Consider the following 17,773-nt stretch of genomic DNA (forward strand, 5'->3'; position numbering starts at 1 on the left):
ATTTTATTTACGGTTATATGGCGTCAGACATATGGTTAAGAACTACACAGGTATTGTGAGAGGAAACCCATTGTCGCCACTTCATGGGCTACTCTTTTCGATTAGCATCAAGGGATCTTTTATGTGCACCATCCCAGGATAATACACACCACGATCTTTGTAACACCAGTTGTGGAGCACTGGCTGTAATCTATTAAAGTGGTACTCAGGTAAAAATGTAAACTTTGACATTATACTTAATGTGCAAAAAACCCTCTAAAAATCCTTACCATTCTTCGACTTTTCGTTTCACCAATTAAACCACTTTGCACACCTTTGACTTCACTGAATGTGCATTTAATTTTCTCAATAACACAGCATGGGTGACGAAATTTTGTTTCTTTAATGCCGCTAACTTATGTTTTAAAAATCAAAGACAGGCTAGCTAATAAGCCACACAACCAACAATGAAGCATTCTCTAATTATTCCAAATTTTGTAATTATGAATAAACTCAATTTCCCAAAACCTAACACATACATCTGTTATCTCTCTTGCTCTGTCCTTCTTTTCCTCCCCTCCCCCCTCTCACTGTCGCTCTGTCTCACTTCTCTCTTCTCTCTATCTCTCATATAACACACACACACACACACACACACGTTGACAGTGTGACATTTTTTGTCCTCTTACATATTGACCATTGACCTGTATATCACTTTTTTCCATGGCCGACTCTGTACAATTGAATGCTGTGATAATGTGGGTAACGAATGAGGAGTTGCTGATTACTACATGTAGCATATGACGATAATAGTAATGTTCATTTGTAATGCACACATGAGTTTTATTACATTCCACATGTTGTATGATATAATGTTATGCGTATGCGACACAAATGGCCGTTATCTTATGTTGAACCCTTTCTGGGGTGAATGGGTATTATAGTGGCCAATTAGTCGATTATTCTGATTATATTACTAGTATTGAAGGTATTTTATTTGAAAATAATGAATACATTCCTACAATTTTGAGTGTGCCAAACCTTTTTTTTTTTTTTTTTTTTTTTTTTGCGGGGGTCAGGGTCATTTGATTTGATTTTTTTTGTATTTAAATTTTTAATTTATTATTATTATTATTATTATTATTATTTAATTCTTTTAAAGGTATTTCTTCAGTATAACAAACAATCAATGTCATTCTTGTCATATTTAAATAAAGTGTCCGCGGTCCCTAGTTTTAAGACGGATCTAAACGTGTTCATGTCTCGGGCGGGAAAGGTGATAACAAAGATGGCGGGTCGTTGTGTCTGGAGTTCTCATATTCCACCCGTTGGTATCGGGCTTCAGCTGTGAGGATAATGTATAAACAATATGTGGAGTGTCTGTTGGGGGTGGGGGGTGGGGGAGGAGCACAACCTCTAGTGCTCATATTCCACCAGTTGGTATCGGGTTTCAGCTGTGAGGGTAATGTATAAACAATATGTGGAGTGTGTGTGTATCCCGGTTGCTATTGCTTGAACTATTTCCTGTATTTTAGACATGTCTATCCTGAATTGTCTGGCGATACAGACATATACGACACCAAGAAAAGGAATGTTTCTTTAACGCCTCATTAACACATTTTCAGGTGCTGGTGCAGAGTGGGGGATCAGGGGTCGAAACCACGCTCCAGTTAAGAAAAAAAAAAATCTGTTTTCAATATATTTCTGGGTGATCATGACACGACCGCGATATAAACATCGCTCACCACAGTCCAGATTCCATGATATAATACATTTGTGATTAATTGTATGCAGGAGTTATGACCTTTTAAATGAACTTTGAGCAAACTTGCATTTTCGTGTTATATAGTAAATTACTGTGATAAGGTGACGAAGTTCTGGGTGGGCTTATTTACGAATAAGGGCCTAATTTCTTAAATGCTATCAAAACGGAGGGGGGATGATTCAAAGACATGCGCTAATTTCCGGTCAAATTCGGTATGTTCACTTGTTTGTAATCATCACTGTAAAATGCCTGCAGTGCATCGCGTGTATTGCTTTTGCGATGTCCGAATCGTATGAATGGCGACTGATTGCTCAGTTCACGTGACCATGTGCATTAGCGGTCAGTAAAGTAATTGGATAGTAATAATACATTTCAACTATTTTGCATCAGAGTGGGTATTGGGGCGGTTTTTGAAATTATATTATATGTGTTGTTGTTGTTGTTGTTGTTTTGTTTTTTGTGTTGTTGTTTTTTTGTTTCTCCCCATAGCCCGCCGGGTTCACGTCAATGGGCGAAATTGGTTTCCCGGTCGTAAAATCTGGTAGCCCCGGGCGTCCGGGAACGGGATTTTTCCAACCCTGATATATTTTATACTACGGCTGTTTTGGTTATTTTAACATTTTTCCGAGGAAGAAAGAGAGGAAATCCGCTATAGGGTTTTCTTATTTTAAAAACAGGAATAAAACGTACTAAGTCCTTCCTCATCCACCGTCACCTCCCCCGGTTTGGACCTTGATGTGTGGTGTCTGTGTGTGTGTGTGGTGGTGGGGGGGGGGGGGGTAGATCACAAGATCCAGTGGAGAGGACACAGTCTCTGGTGGTGGACACAATGCATAACCCTGTCTATGTACAAGATTACAATTAATTTTTTTAACTAATGAAAATAATAAAAGTTTATATTTAATTTCAATTCATTTCAGTAGCTGTTTACAATGGAGGACGTTCAAACCCAACTTCTACAGAACATTCATCAAGAGATGATCAACGGTTCCTTCAGTGACATACAGGTGATTTGTAGGGATGGGAAAACAACCGGAAGTCGGCTCGTTCTGGCGGCGCTTTCCCCGTACTTTCGGGCGATGCTTACATCAGACATGACAGAGAGTCGGATGGGCGTCGTGGAATTTCCAACTGTGTCTCTGTCTGTATTTCAAGACATTCTCAAGATGTATTTCTGCAAAATTAATCTTATAAACGAGGACAACTGCATGCATATGTTAGACGCTGCCGAGATGATGCAGCTTGATCATATCAAACATCTTTGTAAGATTTACTTCAACCAAAATATGGAAATAACTCCTCAAAATTGTCTAACTTTGTGGAGAACCCTGAAACTCTACAATTTCCTTGATTTGTCCAATCGGGCGCTTTCCTATTTTACTGATAACGTAGCTGATTTTGTTAAAACGGAAAGTGATATTTATCTGTCAAAGGCAGACCTGTTTGAAATAATTTTCGAAAATGACTTAACCTGTAAAGAAGTTGACATTCTGAAAGTCGCCATGAACTGGATTGAACATAATAATCCGGAACAGGAGGTTGTTCAGAGTATTTTTGAAAAGGTGCGACTGGATATTGTTGACCGACAATTTCTTGTTGATGAGGTAGCGGTTTCAAAGATCGTTATTGAGAATAGCGCTGTGAGGGAAATGATACAACACGTTTCATGTTCAGCCCGGCCACAACTTACAAGCACAACGAGGTTTGTTGCCAACCGACCTGATGTCTTCGTACTACACCACACCGACAAGTTATTGCTGTCATGTTTCACGTCAGACGAGAAGTGGGAAGACGTCCCGCCAGCCCCAGTAGATCCTGGACCGTATTATACAACTGCGAGTTTGGATGATAAGATCTACATCACTGGTGGTTGTAAACAAGATAAATGTACACTGGTGTATTACACCATTAGAAAAGTGTGGAACGTAGGCCCAGACCTCAACCATGGACACCGGGGTCACTGTACAGCCACAGCTAATTCTAAAGTGTATGTAATAAGCGGCTGGAATACCAGTACAATAGAAGAGAAGAGCGAGAGTGAGGATCAGTGGCAGGTGGTTGGTGATTTGGGATTGTTCAGAGTGAGTGCCATCCCTGTTAGTTGGCGAAAATATCCTCGTTATGGGAGGACACATAAAGTGCATCGCGTCAGATCTAATCCAGTGTTTTAACACTACAACCCGCGCTGTCACCAAGCTGGATACAAAGTTGCCTTGTACCTCCAATTCACTAAGAGGATCTGTTCACCTCCCTGATGTATATCTGTTGGACAGTAATGGCAACGTGATGCACATTCACGTCACTGACAGAAATGGTGAAATCCAGGTTGAGAATAAAGTAACGGCTATGTGGAAATTATTTGGTATTGACTTTGGTATCGTTCACTGACATGGAAACCTTCTGTGTTTTACAGAAAACGGAATCAGTAAATCCAACCTAGCTGAAGGGAAAGAAGAAGAGTGTACATTCCCCAAAACCACTTAGAAGTGGCGACGTGTACAACGCTCTGACTCTTTGACACGGAATACACTACAAGGCTGAGTCATTAATCACAGTGTTACTGGCTGACTTGTTCTCCAAGACAAGAACGACATTTATGGACATGCCCAGTTATTTCATTATGAAAGATGTGTTTGTTTTCGTGAAGACATACGCACGTATGAGACACGGTAATGAAATTAAAATTTTGTTTTGTTTAACGACACCACTAGAGCACATTGATTTATTAATCATCGGCTATTGGATGTCAAACATATTATGGTCATTTTGACACAGTCATAGAGATGAAACCTGCAACGTTTTTTTTTTCATTAGTAGCAAGGGATATTTTATATGCACTGTCCCACAGACAGGATAGCACATACCACGGCATTTGATATACCAGTCGTGTTGCACTGGCTGGAACGAGAAATAGTCCAATAGGCCCACCGACGGGGACACGGTAATGACTGTCAATTAATCTCTATTATTATATGTGTTTTGTTGAAAGACAAGAAAACAATGTACTTGAATGTGTAATAACTGGATTGTAGTAGATCGCGTTTAGTAATGTGTACACGTGACACACAAAGTGTGTTCATTAATCTGTTGACAGGTGGTCATCACATTCTGTCTCGAGACAGAGCTTGTACTAATAAAACTACCGAAAATTACCTATTCACTTTTCTTGTAAGATCGTTTACTACATGGGAACTCGAACAGAACGACTAGTTGATAAACTTTAGACATTTCCTAATCAATGGACCAGGTGTCTGCATCGGGAATAAGCCGTCGATGGGCCCATTGGACTAGTTTCGTTCCACCCAGTGCACCACGACTGGTATATTAAAGGCTGTGGTGTGTGTCGTCTTGTCTGTGGGATGGTGCATATAAAAGGTTCTTCGCTACTAACGGAACAATGTAGCGGGTTTCTAAATATTTGACATCCAATAGCCGGTGATTAATGAGTCAATGTGTTCCAGTGGTGTCGTTCAATAAAACAAGATTTTGATCCGACATTCCCGTACCAAATGACTGGATCCAACTAGAATTGAATTCCCATTAAGTGAATACAAATGATTATTTAAAGAGTACATGTTCATGTCTGGGTCTGGATTCGAACCCATATCCATTGGCATAGTGCATCGCTATTTGCTATAATGATATGTGTTAGATCATAACCACACGCGTTCATTATGAAAGAAACGTTTATTTGAAAACGTAAGTCTAAGTAATAAAGTTTAATACTGTACTGTCCTGTATATTGGAAAATGCATATATAAAATATTACTACTAATGGAAACATGTAGCTAGTTCCATCTCTAAGACTATATGTCAGTTTGACATCCAATAGGTGATAATAAATCAATCACTATGCTCTAGTGGTGCCGTTAAAAATTAATATCATATTGTGTAACTTTATTAGTGATGACGAAGACGACGATGGTGATGATGATAATAGCTATTATGATGATGGTGATGTTGATGACTATTATTATTTTTGTTGTTGTTATTATTATTATTATGACGATGATGATGACGATAATAATGATGATAATTTTGATTATGTCTATGATGATGATGACGATGATTAGTATGATGATTCTGGTGATGACTGCTGTGATGATGATGGCGATGACTATTTTGATGATGATGATGATGATGATGATGACGACGATGACTATTATGATGATGATGATGACGATGACTATTATGATGATGATGACGATGACTTTTATGATGACTATTGTGATGACTATTATGATGATCATGACGATAACTATTATGATGACGATGACTTTTATGATGATCATGACGATGACTATTATGATGATGCTAATGATGACGAAGGAAAGAAGACGAAATGATGTATTTAACGACGCACTCAACACATTTCAGGCCATACAATTCAAGTAAAAACAAAAATGAAATTTGTCTGTCCTAACTCGACCGACCTAGGAATATCGATCCCTGTCAAAACCTGTTTTGATATCTTTTTGGGAAGATTAAAAAAAAAAAATTAAACAAATTAAGCAATTTCAATTTAGGCTTAAACTATTGTAATAGTGAAATATCTCTAGATGATATTTGTCAAACATTTTAAAACATCGATGTAATTTTAACGTCAGTTTCGATTCGTTGGAAATTAGAAATTCTCTAAAATGCTATTCGTAGTAACGAGAACATGATTATCCTGCGACGGTGGCACGAGATCACGCGGTGCATGTTCGTAATACATGGTACATGCTCTTGTGACTGGGAAAATGGGTTTTAAAATAAATCAGTCTAAGGGTAGCTGCCCAGATACCTTCGCGTGAACATTAGAATGCCTTTACAGTCACAAAGTTAATATTACAGTACTAGAATGCCATCGCGTTTGCTATTAATAGATCCGATTCAGTCGAAAGAAGCAATAGAAGTGTCGAACTCGGCGAAAATCCGTAATCGGCCGACTTATTCCGATTGATATCCCCTTCACATACACGGATTTTTCTTACGAGTCCTTACGGATCGCCAACTCGTAGTCAATCGCAAGCATCCGTAAATAACTCGCTGGTATCCGTAAATAACTCGTCACAACCCGCAACAACTCGCAGACACTCTTAAGGATCCGTGAAATCTTCTTACGATTGTCCACGGATTGATTTTTTCGTAAATAACTCGTAACAATCCGTAAGTATCGTAAACCGCTCGCAACAACACGTAACCATCCGTAAACTCCTCGCAAGAATCCGTAAATGACTCGTAACAATTTTTTGTACGATTTGTTACGGTTAGTTTACGATTTATTTACGGATTATTTACGGATTATTACGAGTGCTTACGTGTTCTTTACGATTTCATTCGGGTCGTGTTACGATGGCTTTACGGATTGTTACGAGTTATTACGAGCACTTTACGTGTAGTTACAAGTACTTAACGAATAGATACGTATACTTTACGTATTCTTACGTATTGTTTACGATTTGCTAGTTGAAGGAGCAATTGTAGAAATTGTTGACATAACTGCAATCTGTTTCTCTCATATGCCATGTTGTCTCTCTGGATGTCAGTTGTCGAATGATGATACATTGAGATTTGCAGGATTTATATATTTTTTGGCAAAAAATCGTAAGGACTCGTAAATACTCGTAACTAACTCGTAACTATTCGTAACAACACGTAAACAGGTCGTAACTAACACGTAAAAGCTTCGATGAATAGTAACATTCCGTAATATACTCGTAACAATCCTTAAAAAGCTCGTAAAATGCCCGTAAGTTGCTCGTAGTTATCCGTGACAGCTCGTAACAAATCGTGGAATTTTCCCGTAAATACATCGTAATAACTCGTAATAAACCATAAATAGCTCGTAATAACTCGCAACAACTCTTAAATCGGTTGTAAAAGTGGCCAAATCGTAAGGATCCGTGAATTTGTGCGATCCGTAAGGACTCGTAAGAAAAATCCGTGTATGTGAAGGGGGCAGCGGTGAGAATTTTCATGGCACCCGTGTATAATTTTGTTAAAACATATTTTATTTTCATCAGTGTCATTACATTGCATCGTTATATAATATAACATTTAAAAAAAACTACACATACAAATTATCTGATGTGCTACAAACACTGAATATCGTGACGTCAGAAGTTTGAGAATTTCGGCACATTTTCCTAAATTGTAACTAATATGTCAGTGGCGTGCTAACGTAGGCAGCGTTTTAGAACGAAAGTTGACGATGGTCGTGAAGAAAATAGCTGGGCAGATTGAACGATGGTTAGAACAGTACCATCAAGCACATATGACGTACATCTAGGTCAAGGATTTCCCACTGTTTCCAAAAGATTGATGATATTAGCCAACACACGTTTGTTTGGATTTTCTGAGGAGCGATTACAGCTTTTGCACGAACGATCCGTCGTTTATGTTGATATTGGTTTTGCATAACCGACAGACGCACGACAAAATCGTTCATACCAAAGTTTATGCCCTGCCTTTCATTTACGGTCATATGGCGGCGAATACATGTACATATGTGGTTAAAGACCACACAAATATTGAGGTAGGAAATCCGCTGTCGCCACTTCATGAGCTACTCTTTTCAATTAGCAGCAAGGGATATATTATATGCACCATCCCTGGAGCTGGAGCAAAAAATAGCCCAATGGGCTGACGATGACTACTATGATGTTTATGTCGATGACTATTATGATGATTATGACGATGATTAGTGTTCGGTCAGAATATTTGAATATTCGCTCGCTAATCTGATATTCAAGGTATTCGAATAGTATTTTCAAGTTTTCGAATATCTGGGAATGTTATGTCCTATGTGGAAAATGACTCTAATTGAGAGGGGTAATGCGGTTTCTTTGAAGTCTTACATTGGTCATGTATGCTACTTACCACGTGCTTTAATAATAGAGTATTAGTACTGACGACTGATGCGGATGGCTGCAATTCGTAAACAACAACAAAAACTAGTTACGATAACACGGAAACGGGGACGAACTACACTAATACACATATGAATCTTTAATATTTATAGGGGAGAGGTATTCTTGGCTGCTTTGTTCCGAGCTGCCCCACCCCCCCCCCCCCCCCACACACACACACACAGTTATATTGTGTACTTTAACTTGGGGCAAAACATTTACCATTGTATTTGAACATTTATATATTGTGCTCTATAGCCTCGAACGAAAAGGGTTTATTATTGATTTAGATATTGTCGCTTTAAGATGGGGGGGGGGGGGAGGGAGGACTTCCTGTTGATCGATTGTAGTGTGGTTGGCCGCTGTTCGCAGGATTTCTTGACTCATTGATTGATGTTTTCTTTTATCTTGAATATGTGAGGGGCCGCTGTTCGCAGGGTCTCTCGACTCAGTTTGATTTTTCCTTTTATTGATGTCTTGAATAACTGAGAGGCCGCTGTTCGCAGGGTCCCTAGATTGTTGTTTGATTTTGATCATTGTAATTTATTGTTTGTTTTGCGTGCCATTGTGCCTTTTGTGGTTCTCACCAAATTAAAAATCTAGCCATGGCCAATTTCATGCCAAAATGAAGGGAGAGATAAAAATACAAATGTAAATAGTCGTCAGTGTTTGCCATGTTGTTATCAAGACAACCGAAACACATTAATCACGATTTGAGTTGAACAATGAAAATTAGAGATACATGTGGCGAATATATATCTTTATGAACTAAAGTTAGATTTATACCTCACCGCCGACTTTTGTCAGTGAGTAGTTGACTCGCTCAGTCCTGCTTCTCTTCAAACCTAATCTTCATGCTTCACTCAATCCACCATGATTTTAACAGTTCATATTAAATTTTAGTGCGCGTTCGTTCGACGCTATTTAGTTTACCTATAAAAACAAACAATTCAGTTGCGCATGAAGTCGGCAATCAAAGTATGAATTGACCTTAAGTTGTCAAAAACCTTCAGAATTCTACAACCACATTTCATGTGTAGATCTACCTTCATTTTAGTTGTCTGGCTAATCCGAGGCCGTACATGCTGAGTACAAGGAAAGCAAGCTAATTTTATTTTATTACTGGGTTGCTGGGGATTCAGGCGCAGATTCAAGGGGAGGTAAGTGAGAGGCGATTTCCCCGTCCCCGCCTTTTTTCACCCGGACAACTTACTTTTAATATAAAACAAAAACTATTTTGTTTAAAGACAACACTAGAGCACATTGATTTATTAATCATCGGCTATTGGATACGAAACATTTGGTAATTTCGATATATAGTTTTAGAGAGGAAACCCGCTACCTTTTTTTTCCCATTAGTAGCAAAGGATCTTTTATGTGCGCCATCCCACAGACAGGGCAACAAATACCACGTCCTTCGATATTCTAGTTGTGGTGCACTGGCTAGAACGATAAAGTATACATCTGGCCTACCGACGAGGATGGACGCGCTACTTTGAATAACGGACTAGCAAAAAAATATAAAGAATCCTTCAAAACTCCTCCCACTGTGTCCACCCTTAGATCCGCCCCTGGGAGTGGACAATATGTCTATCAAATGACACGCGAGGGCAGTCCCACAAATAGTTTTACGTAGGTTGGAATACTGTTTAAAATCATGCATATTTGTTGGGCCTTATGAACATTTGTTTTCTTATAAGGTTGATGAACATTAGGTGCGGATTCAAGGAGGGGGTAGGATCACAGCCCCATCCCAGTTCAGCCTGGTAAATGTATTTTTCTTACCTAGTCGGTGGGCCCATTGGCCTATTTTTTGGTTTTAGCCAGTGCACCACGACTGGAATATATAAGGCGGTGGCATGTGCCATCCTGTTTGTGGAATGGTGCATATAAGAGATTCCTTACTACTAATAAACTATATAGCGGGTTTCCTCGCTAAGACTATGTGTAACAAATTAACAAATGTTTGAAATCGAATAGCCAATGATGAATAAATCAATGTGCTCTAGTGGTGTCGTTAAATAAAACAAAATATTTGTTTAAGCTTAACTTTGACTAGTAATTTTGAGATGTTTGATGACACCGTCAGACATTTGGCAATTTTGACTATTAATCTTCAAAGACCAGCTACATTTTTATTAGTAAGAAAGGATGTCTGATATGCACTTTCCCACGGACAGGACAACATATACCACAGTCTTTGATATACCAGTCATGGGCATAGAAGTAGGAAAATAAGGATGTATTAATATGGTGTTTGAAAAGCAGGTGTGGATTGAAGGGGAGGTGTGTGAGAGACGGTGAGTGAGAGCCGATTATCACACACCCAACCCAGTTCAGCCTGGTTAATTTACGTTCACTAGCAAGTTACTTAAACGTTATTTTGTGTTGTTTAACGGCAACATTAGAGCACATTCACTAATTAGTCATCGGTTCTTGAATGTCAGACATTTGTTAATTTGGACTTGTTCATTAGCATTAAGGTATCTTTTTTATGCACTTTCCCACATGCAAGACAGTACACACCACTGTCTTTGATATACCAGGCGTGGGGCACTTTAGTAATTTTGACTATTGATCACAATACACCAGCTATATCCGAAGCACCTCAGTCAAGCACTCTGTCGACTCAACTATATCCCGTCCTAGTACTTTAAGTAAGAATGAAAATTTCAAGAACAATTTTATCATATATAATCCTACCACGTCTCCCCCCCCCCCCCCCCATTAGTACTAGACCCGCACCTGGGTCGGGAAATAAAACGCGCACCACTCGAATCAGGCAGACCCCGGGACAGACATGCTCGAAACTCTAGTGGTATATGAGCATGTCAAAACTAGCCCAAGGCCCAAAACCACTCGATTCTCCTGTATTATAGCAATTAGCTGGAGTTCCTCCCCTTACATATATTGATACTGATAGCATAAACACATACACCACTAGAGCACACTGAGCCATTATTCATCGGCTATTAGATGTGAAACTTGGTAATTTTTAAATATAGTCTTAGAGAGGAAACCTTGTACATTTTTGCATTAATATCAAGGGATATTTTATATGCATCAACCCCCAGACAGGATAGTACATACCACGGCTAATCGTAGTAAACTGGCTAGAACGAGAAATAGCCCAATGGGCCACTAACAGTGATCGATCGTATACCGACTTGCATCAGGCGAGCGCTGTTCCACACAGCTACGTCCCGCTCTATGATTGAGAAAGTTAGTGTGACATTTTAAATGTGTTACACTAATAGTCAGTACTGTTCGTTGTTGCACTACGGGTTAGGCGCACACTAGAGATTATCGATGGGTCAGATCGCCCTGTTTCCAAGCCTGCCTTATAGAACGACCTTTCACTAGGTGCATTCTCCTGGAACGTGCCTTGTTTCTGGCGTGATTAAAACAGACACGGTATACAGAAATATTTACGACTGACCTGACATGCAACACAAAGATATCACATGCAGTCGAGTTTCACAACATATAATGTTACCCGTATACTCTTACGGTATGGAAATATGGGTGCATACCTGTAAACGGTATTGACTTTGTTATTCACCGGTCCAGTTACAGGCAATACATCATGACTGGTATATCAAAGGACGTGGTATGTGCTATCCTGTCTGTGGGATGCTGAAAATAAAATATGCCTTACTACTAATTAAAAAATTAAGCAGGTTTCCTCTCTAAGACTATGTGTCAGAATTACCAAATGTTTGACATACAATAGCCGATGATTAACAAATCAATGTGCTCTAGTGGTGTCGTTAAACAAAAGAAACAAACCCTGTGATATGGGCAGTCTACTCCATTTAATGTATTTAGCTGTACGTTACTAAACACGGCTGGACTTGTAGAGTAAGATCCAAATTTCAACTACTAATAACTTATGAAATCATGTATGCAGGGTAAATGTTGGGTCTCGTGGGTTTCTTTATGTTTTTTTAAACAATAAAAGAATCAAGAAAAACAACACTTTTTGTTTAAATTATTATAATGTCGGTTGTAATTCAGGCGTGGATTGAAACAGATCTAAAAAAGAAAAACACCAAATAATAATAATTAAAACAAAATAATAATAATAATAATTAAAACAAAATAATAATAATAGTAATAATAATAATAATAATAATAATTAAAACAAAATAATAATAATAATAAGTAAAACAAAATAATAATAATCATTAAAACACAATAATAATAATAATAATAATAATAATAGTAGTAGTGGTAGTAGTAGTAGTAGTAGTAGTAGTAGTAATAACTTTTACTTATTAATACAAGTTAACAGTGTTCATTATATAGCTGTCATGCATACTAGGGGCGGGGTTTAGCTCAGTCGGTTGAGCGCTCGTCTGAGGAGTTTGCGTCGCAGGGTCAAACCACCTCGGTGGATCCATTCAAATGACTGGAATATATAAGGCCGTGGTATGTGCTTTTCTATCTGTGTGAAAGTGCATATAAAATATCCTTTGCTGTTAATGGAACAATGTAACGTGTTTCGTCTGATAACTAAGTGTCAACATTACTGAATGTCTGACATCCAATAGCCGATGGTTAATTAATAAATGTGTTCTAGTGGTGTCTTTAAACAAAATAAACATTAATTTTAACGACCCACATTTCCATTACGGCGTTATAGCGTTGAACATATGTTTACCTCTTTTTGCATTTTGCCCTTGGGTCGGCTGGCTTTTCATCCAGTACTATATCCAGGCGCGGATCCTGGGTGTGTGTGGCGGGGTGGGGTGGGGGTGGGTGGGTGGGGAGGGGTGGTGGTGCTGCCCTTACAAGCTCGCTCCTCCTTGCTTTTCGCCAACATACACACAAAAAAATAATAATCATTGAAAAAAAATAAAAAGGTACAATAAATAATAATTAAAAAAAAAATAATAATAATATTAAAGCAATGTTCAAACATCTCGTACTATGTCCTGGCCTATGTTTAAATGTTTCATCTCTTTAGCTCCTCTCAAATCCCGGTTCGACCCCCGGTACCTCCCAATCCCCACCCCTCTCGGACCGCCCTCACACATCGCCCCCTTTCAAAAACACAGTAAATCCACACCTGAATAGTCCGCCCAGAGACTAAGACAAACGCGCGCCACTCAATTCGCCTGTTGTGTGATGTTTTGTACAGCCCCAACAATCTGGTCACCTGTTGCCAATAGCACAATGTTGCGGGTTTCCTCTCTAAGACTATATGTCACAATTACCAAATGTTTGACATCCAATAGCCCGTGATTAATAAAAGAATGTGCTCTAGTGGTGTCATTAAAGTAAACACAATTTAATCCAAATAACTGGATCCAGATAGAACTGGATTTTCATTAAGTGATTACAAATGAGTATTTAAAGAGTACGTGGTAATGTCTAGGTCTGGATTCGAACCCACAGACTTTGGCATAGTGCATCGGAATTTGCTGTAATGATGCGTCTTGGATCAGGCCCACACGCGTCCATTATCAAACAAACGTTTATTTCAAAACCTACATCTATTGTTACATAATTAAGTGAATATAATCGATTATTCTATAAACAAGTTAGTTCGTTTTGTTTACCGACACCACTAGAGGACATTTATTAATGATAGGTTAATGGGCGTCAAAAATAATAATAATTCTGAAATGTAGTCTTCAATAAACACGCTACACTTTTCCAATAGTACGAAGACGCGTTTTATATGTACTTCCCTACAAACAGGGTAGCTCATACCACAGCTTATCCCCCAATCGGTCCTACGACCAAACCAACTAAGGTTGTAACTCTATCCTCTTTCTTTTGAATCGCATACAATGTATTAACCTATTGGACTACTCTTTCCGATTACCAGCAGTTGATCTTTGTATGCATCATCCCACAGACAAGATACTAGTTACACCAGTTGTGGAACACTGGCTGGAACAAGACATAGACCAGTGGACCCACCGACCGCGCATTCAGTCCTAACTGGAAAATGATAAGTAATACACGTTTGATAATTGCATTTTTTTTTATACTGTCATGGTATGTACTGTCCTGTCTATGGGAAAATACATATATAAGATCTTGTTTCTAATGGAACCATGTAGCTGGTTCCATCTCTAAGACTATGTCAGTTTGAAATCCAGGTGATGGTAAGTAAATCAATATGCTCAAGTGGTGTCGTTAAAACAAATTAATCTCATATTGTATAACTAGGTTTATTAGTGATGACGAATACGACGATGATGATGTCTATTATGATGATGATGATGATGATGATGATGACTATTATTATTTTTGCTCTTATTATTATTATTATTATTATTATGAGGTGATAATGATGATAATGATGATAACTTTGATTATGTCAGTGCTGATGATGACGATAACTATTATGATGATGATGAGGAGGAGAAGGACTATGACTATTATGATGATGATGAATATGACGACGATCACTATTATGATGATAATGATGATGATGGCTATGACTATTATGATGATGCTGATGATGACGAAGGAATGAAAGAAGGAAGGAAGGAAGGGAATGGGTTATTTAACGGCGCACTAAAAACTTCTCTTTTTTTACGGCAATATGGCGTCAGATATATGGTTAAAGACCATACAAATATTGAGATAGGAAACCCGTTTTCGCTATTTCATGTGCTACTCTTTTCGACTAGTACCAAGGAATATTTTATATGCACCATCCCATAGACAGGACAGAACATACCACGACGTTTAGTATACCAGTCGTGGTGCACTGGCTTGCGTGAGAAATAGCCCCTAAACCGACCACGCATGAAGCGAGCACTTTACCACTGGGCTACGTCTAGACCCTGATGATGTTGATGACTATTATGATGATGATGCTGATGATGATGATGACGATGACGATAACTACTATGATGCTGATGATTACGATGATTTGTGTTCGGTCTGAATATTTGAATATTCGCTCGCTAATTTGATATTCGAGATATTCAAATAGTATTTTGAAGTTTTCGAATATAAGATAATTTTGTCGTATGTTGAAAATGACTCTAATTGAGATGGGTAATGTGGTTTATTTGAATTCGTATATTGGTCATGTAAGCTACTGACCACTTGCATTCATAATAGATAATTAGTACTGACGTCTGGTGCGGGTGGCTGCTATTCATAATTTAATAAATATATATTTTCGACAACACGGAAACGGGGACTAACTACACTAATACACAAAATGAATATTTAACATTTATTGGGGAGAGGTATACTTGGCTGCAGTGCACTGAACTGGTTAACTACCCCCACCCCCACCCCCACCCCCCACCCCACAAGAAGTATCGAGTATCGTTATACTGTGTACTTTAATCTGGGGCGAGGAATTTACCATTGTATTTGAACTTGATTTAGATATTGTCGCTTTAAGGTTGGGGGGGGGGGGGGGGGGTATGGGCTTCCTACTGAATGGTTTTAATGTGGATGGCCACTGTTCGCAAGGCCTCTTAAGTGATTGTTTGATTCTTCCTTTTATTGATATTTTAAATATGTGAGGGGTCGTTGTTCGCAGGATCCCTCGAATCTTTTTTGATTTTTCCTTTCATTGATATTTTGAATATGTAAGCGGCCGCTGTTCGCAGGGTTACTTGACCCATTGGTTTATTGTTTTCCTTTTATTGCTACCTTGAGTATGCGAGGGGCCTCTGTTCGCAAGGTCACTCGACTCTTGTTTGCTTCTGTTTGATTTTGATCATTGGAATTTATTGTTTGTTTTCAGTGCCGTTGTGCCGTGGCTAATTGCATGCCAAAGTGAAGGGAGATGTAAAAATAAAAAAAATGTAAATAGGCGTCAGTGTTTGTCATTTTGTTAGTAGTAGTGTTTAGGATAATGCATCATTAAAAACATATATTCTAGTTTTGTGGACTTGTGAATTGATCTTTCTCCTACGCACGTTTTAGCTAATTTAATTACATACCCGATTTTTCCATCATGCTCCGAGCCGGTTTATCTTAATAGCACACGTAGCACGTCACGTGGGCCCCGGCTTCAGGGGACATTGCGGTGATGTATACATTTATTTTTCCCAGGTCATTTTCCCCGTTACCCCGAGAAGGTTGCAAAATATATATCCTGCGATGGGGGCCCCGCTGTTATTTGTGCTTCAGACCCCGCGGATCCTTAAACCGGCTCTGGTAATATTGTTTTAGTGTTACTATTATTAATATTATTATTATTATTACTATTATTATTTTACGCTTTACTTTCACTAGTACTGTATTTGAACGTTATTTTGAGTTGTTTGATGATACCACTAGAGCACATTAATTAATGAATCATCCGATATTGGATGTTAAACATTTGGTAATTTTTAAATATAGTCTTAGAGAGAAAACCCTCTACATTATTGCATTAGTAATAAGAGATACTTTATATGCATCAAACCCCTGGCAGGATAGTACATATATCGGCCATTCGTGGTACACTGGCTAGAACGAGAAATAGCCCAATGGGCCAACTAACAGGGATCGATCTTATGCCGCCCTGAATCAGACGAGCGCTTTTCCAAAGGGCTTCTAAACAAAAGGTTTTCGATATAACAGTTATTCAATTTCGTGGTGATCGGCTTTGTAAAGTAGGGCCCATGGAGTGTATTGAAAGTAGGGGTGGAACACTGACAGTGCGATGGTCCGGGGCTTGGACATTTGAGGCCCCAGAGTGTCTAAACCTGATAAAGGGGATTCTAGGGCATGATCCCGCGAACATATTTTGAATACCACGTGCTTTAAATACTACATTTCAAGCCTCGAGCCCCCTACCCACATTACGCAACCCTTGTAAAGCCCACTAGTGTTCGCCTAACTGGTAATGTAACAAAGAACAATAGTGGGTGCAGTATTGACTATTAGTGTAACAATTTTAAAATGTCACACTAACTTTGTCAATCATAGGGCGGGACGCTGTCACCCCAGCACGATTTGTCACCCGGGTGACAAATCGTGCAGCGACACCTGCACGATTTGTCACCCGATAGAGGGTGACACATCGTGCAGCGTGTGTGCATTTTTTGTCTCCCTGTTGACAAATCGTGCGGGCGTCACTGCACGTTGTGTCACCCAAGACAGCGTGTGTACCTTATTTTTGTAGACCTTTAATATCAAAGTCCATTTGTTCAAATCATGGTTA

General features: G+C 38.9%; 1 protein-coding gene across 1 annotated transcript; it reads left to right on the forward strand.

Annotated features, from left to right (window-relative positions):
- The first annotated feature begins 3,153 nt into the window (after window positions 1-3,153).
- On the forward strand, window positions 3,154-16,436 carry LOC121391740. Its single transcript, XM_041523264.1, has 2 exons — window positions 3,154-4,413; window positions 16,367-16,436. Exon 1 carries the CDS (start codon window positions 3,247-3,249, stop codon window positions 3,913-3,915), a length of 669 nt encoding a protein of 222 aa, XP_041379198.1. The 5' UTR covers window positions 3,154-3,246; the 3' UTR covers window positions 3,916-4,413; window positions 16,367-16,436.
- Window positions 16,437-17,773: the final 1,337 nt, after the last annotated feature.

Source organism: Gigantopelta aegis, unplaced genomic scaffold (genome assembly GCF_016097555.1).
Source record: "Gigantopelta aegis isolate Gae_Host unplaced genomic scaffold, Gae_host_genome ctg2917_pilon_pilon:::debris, whole genome shotgun sequence".
NCBI classification, from domain to species: Eukaryota; Metazoa; Mollusca; class Gastropoda; order Neomphalida; family Peltospiridae; genus Gigantopelta; species Gigantopelta aegis.

Excerpts from the sequence above, each read along its gene's own strand:
- LOC121391740 (XM_041523264.1), top strand. The coding sequence starts at position 3,247 with ATGAACTGGATTGAACATAATAATCCGGAACAGGAGGTTGTTCAGAGT.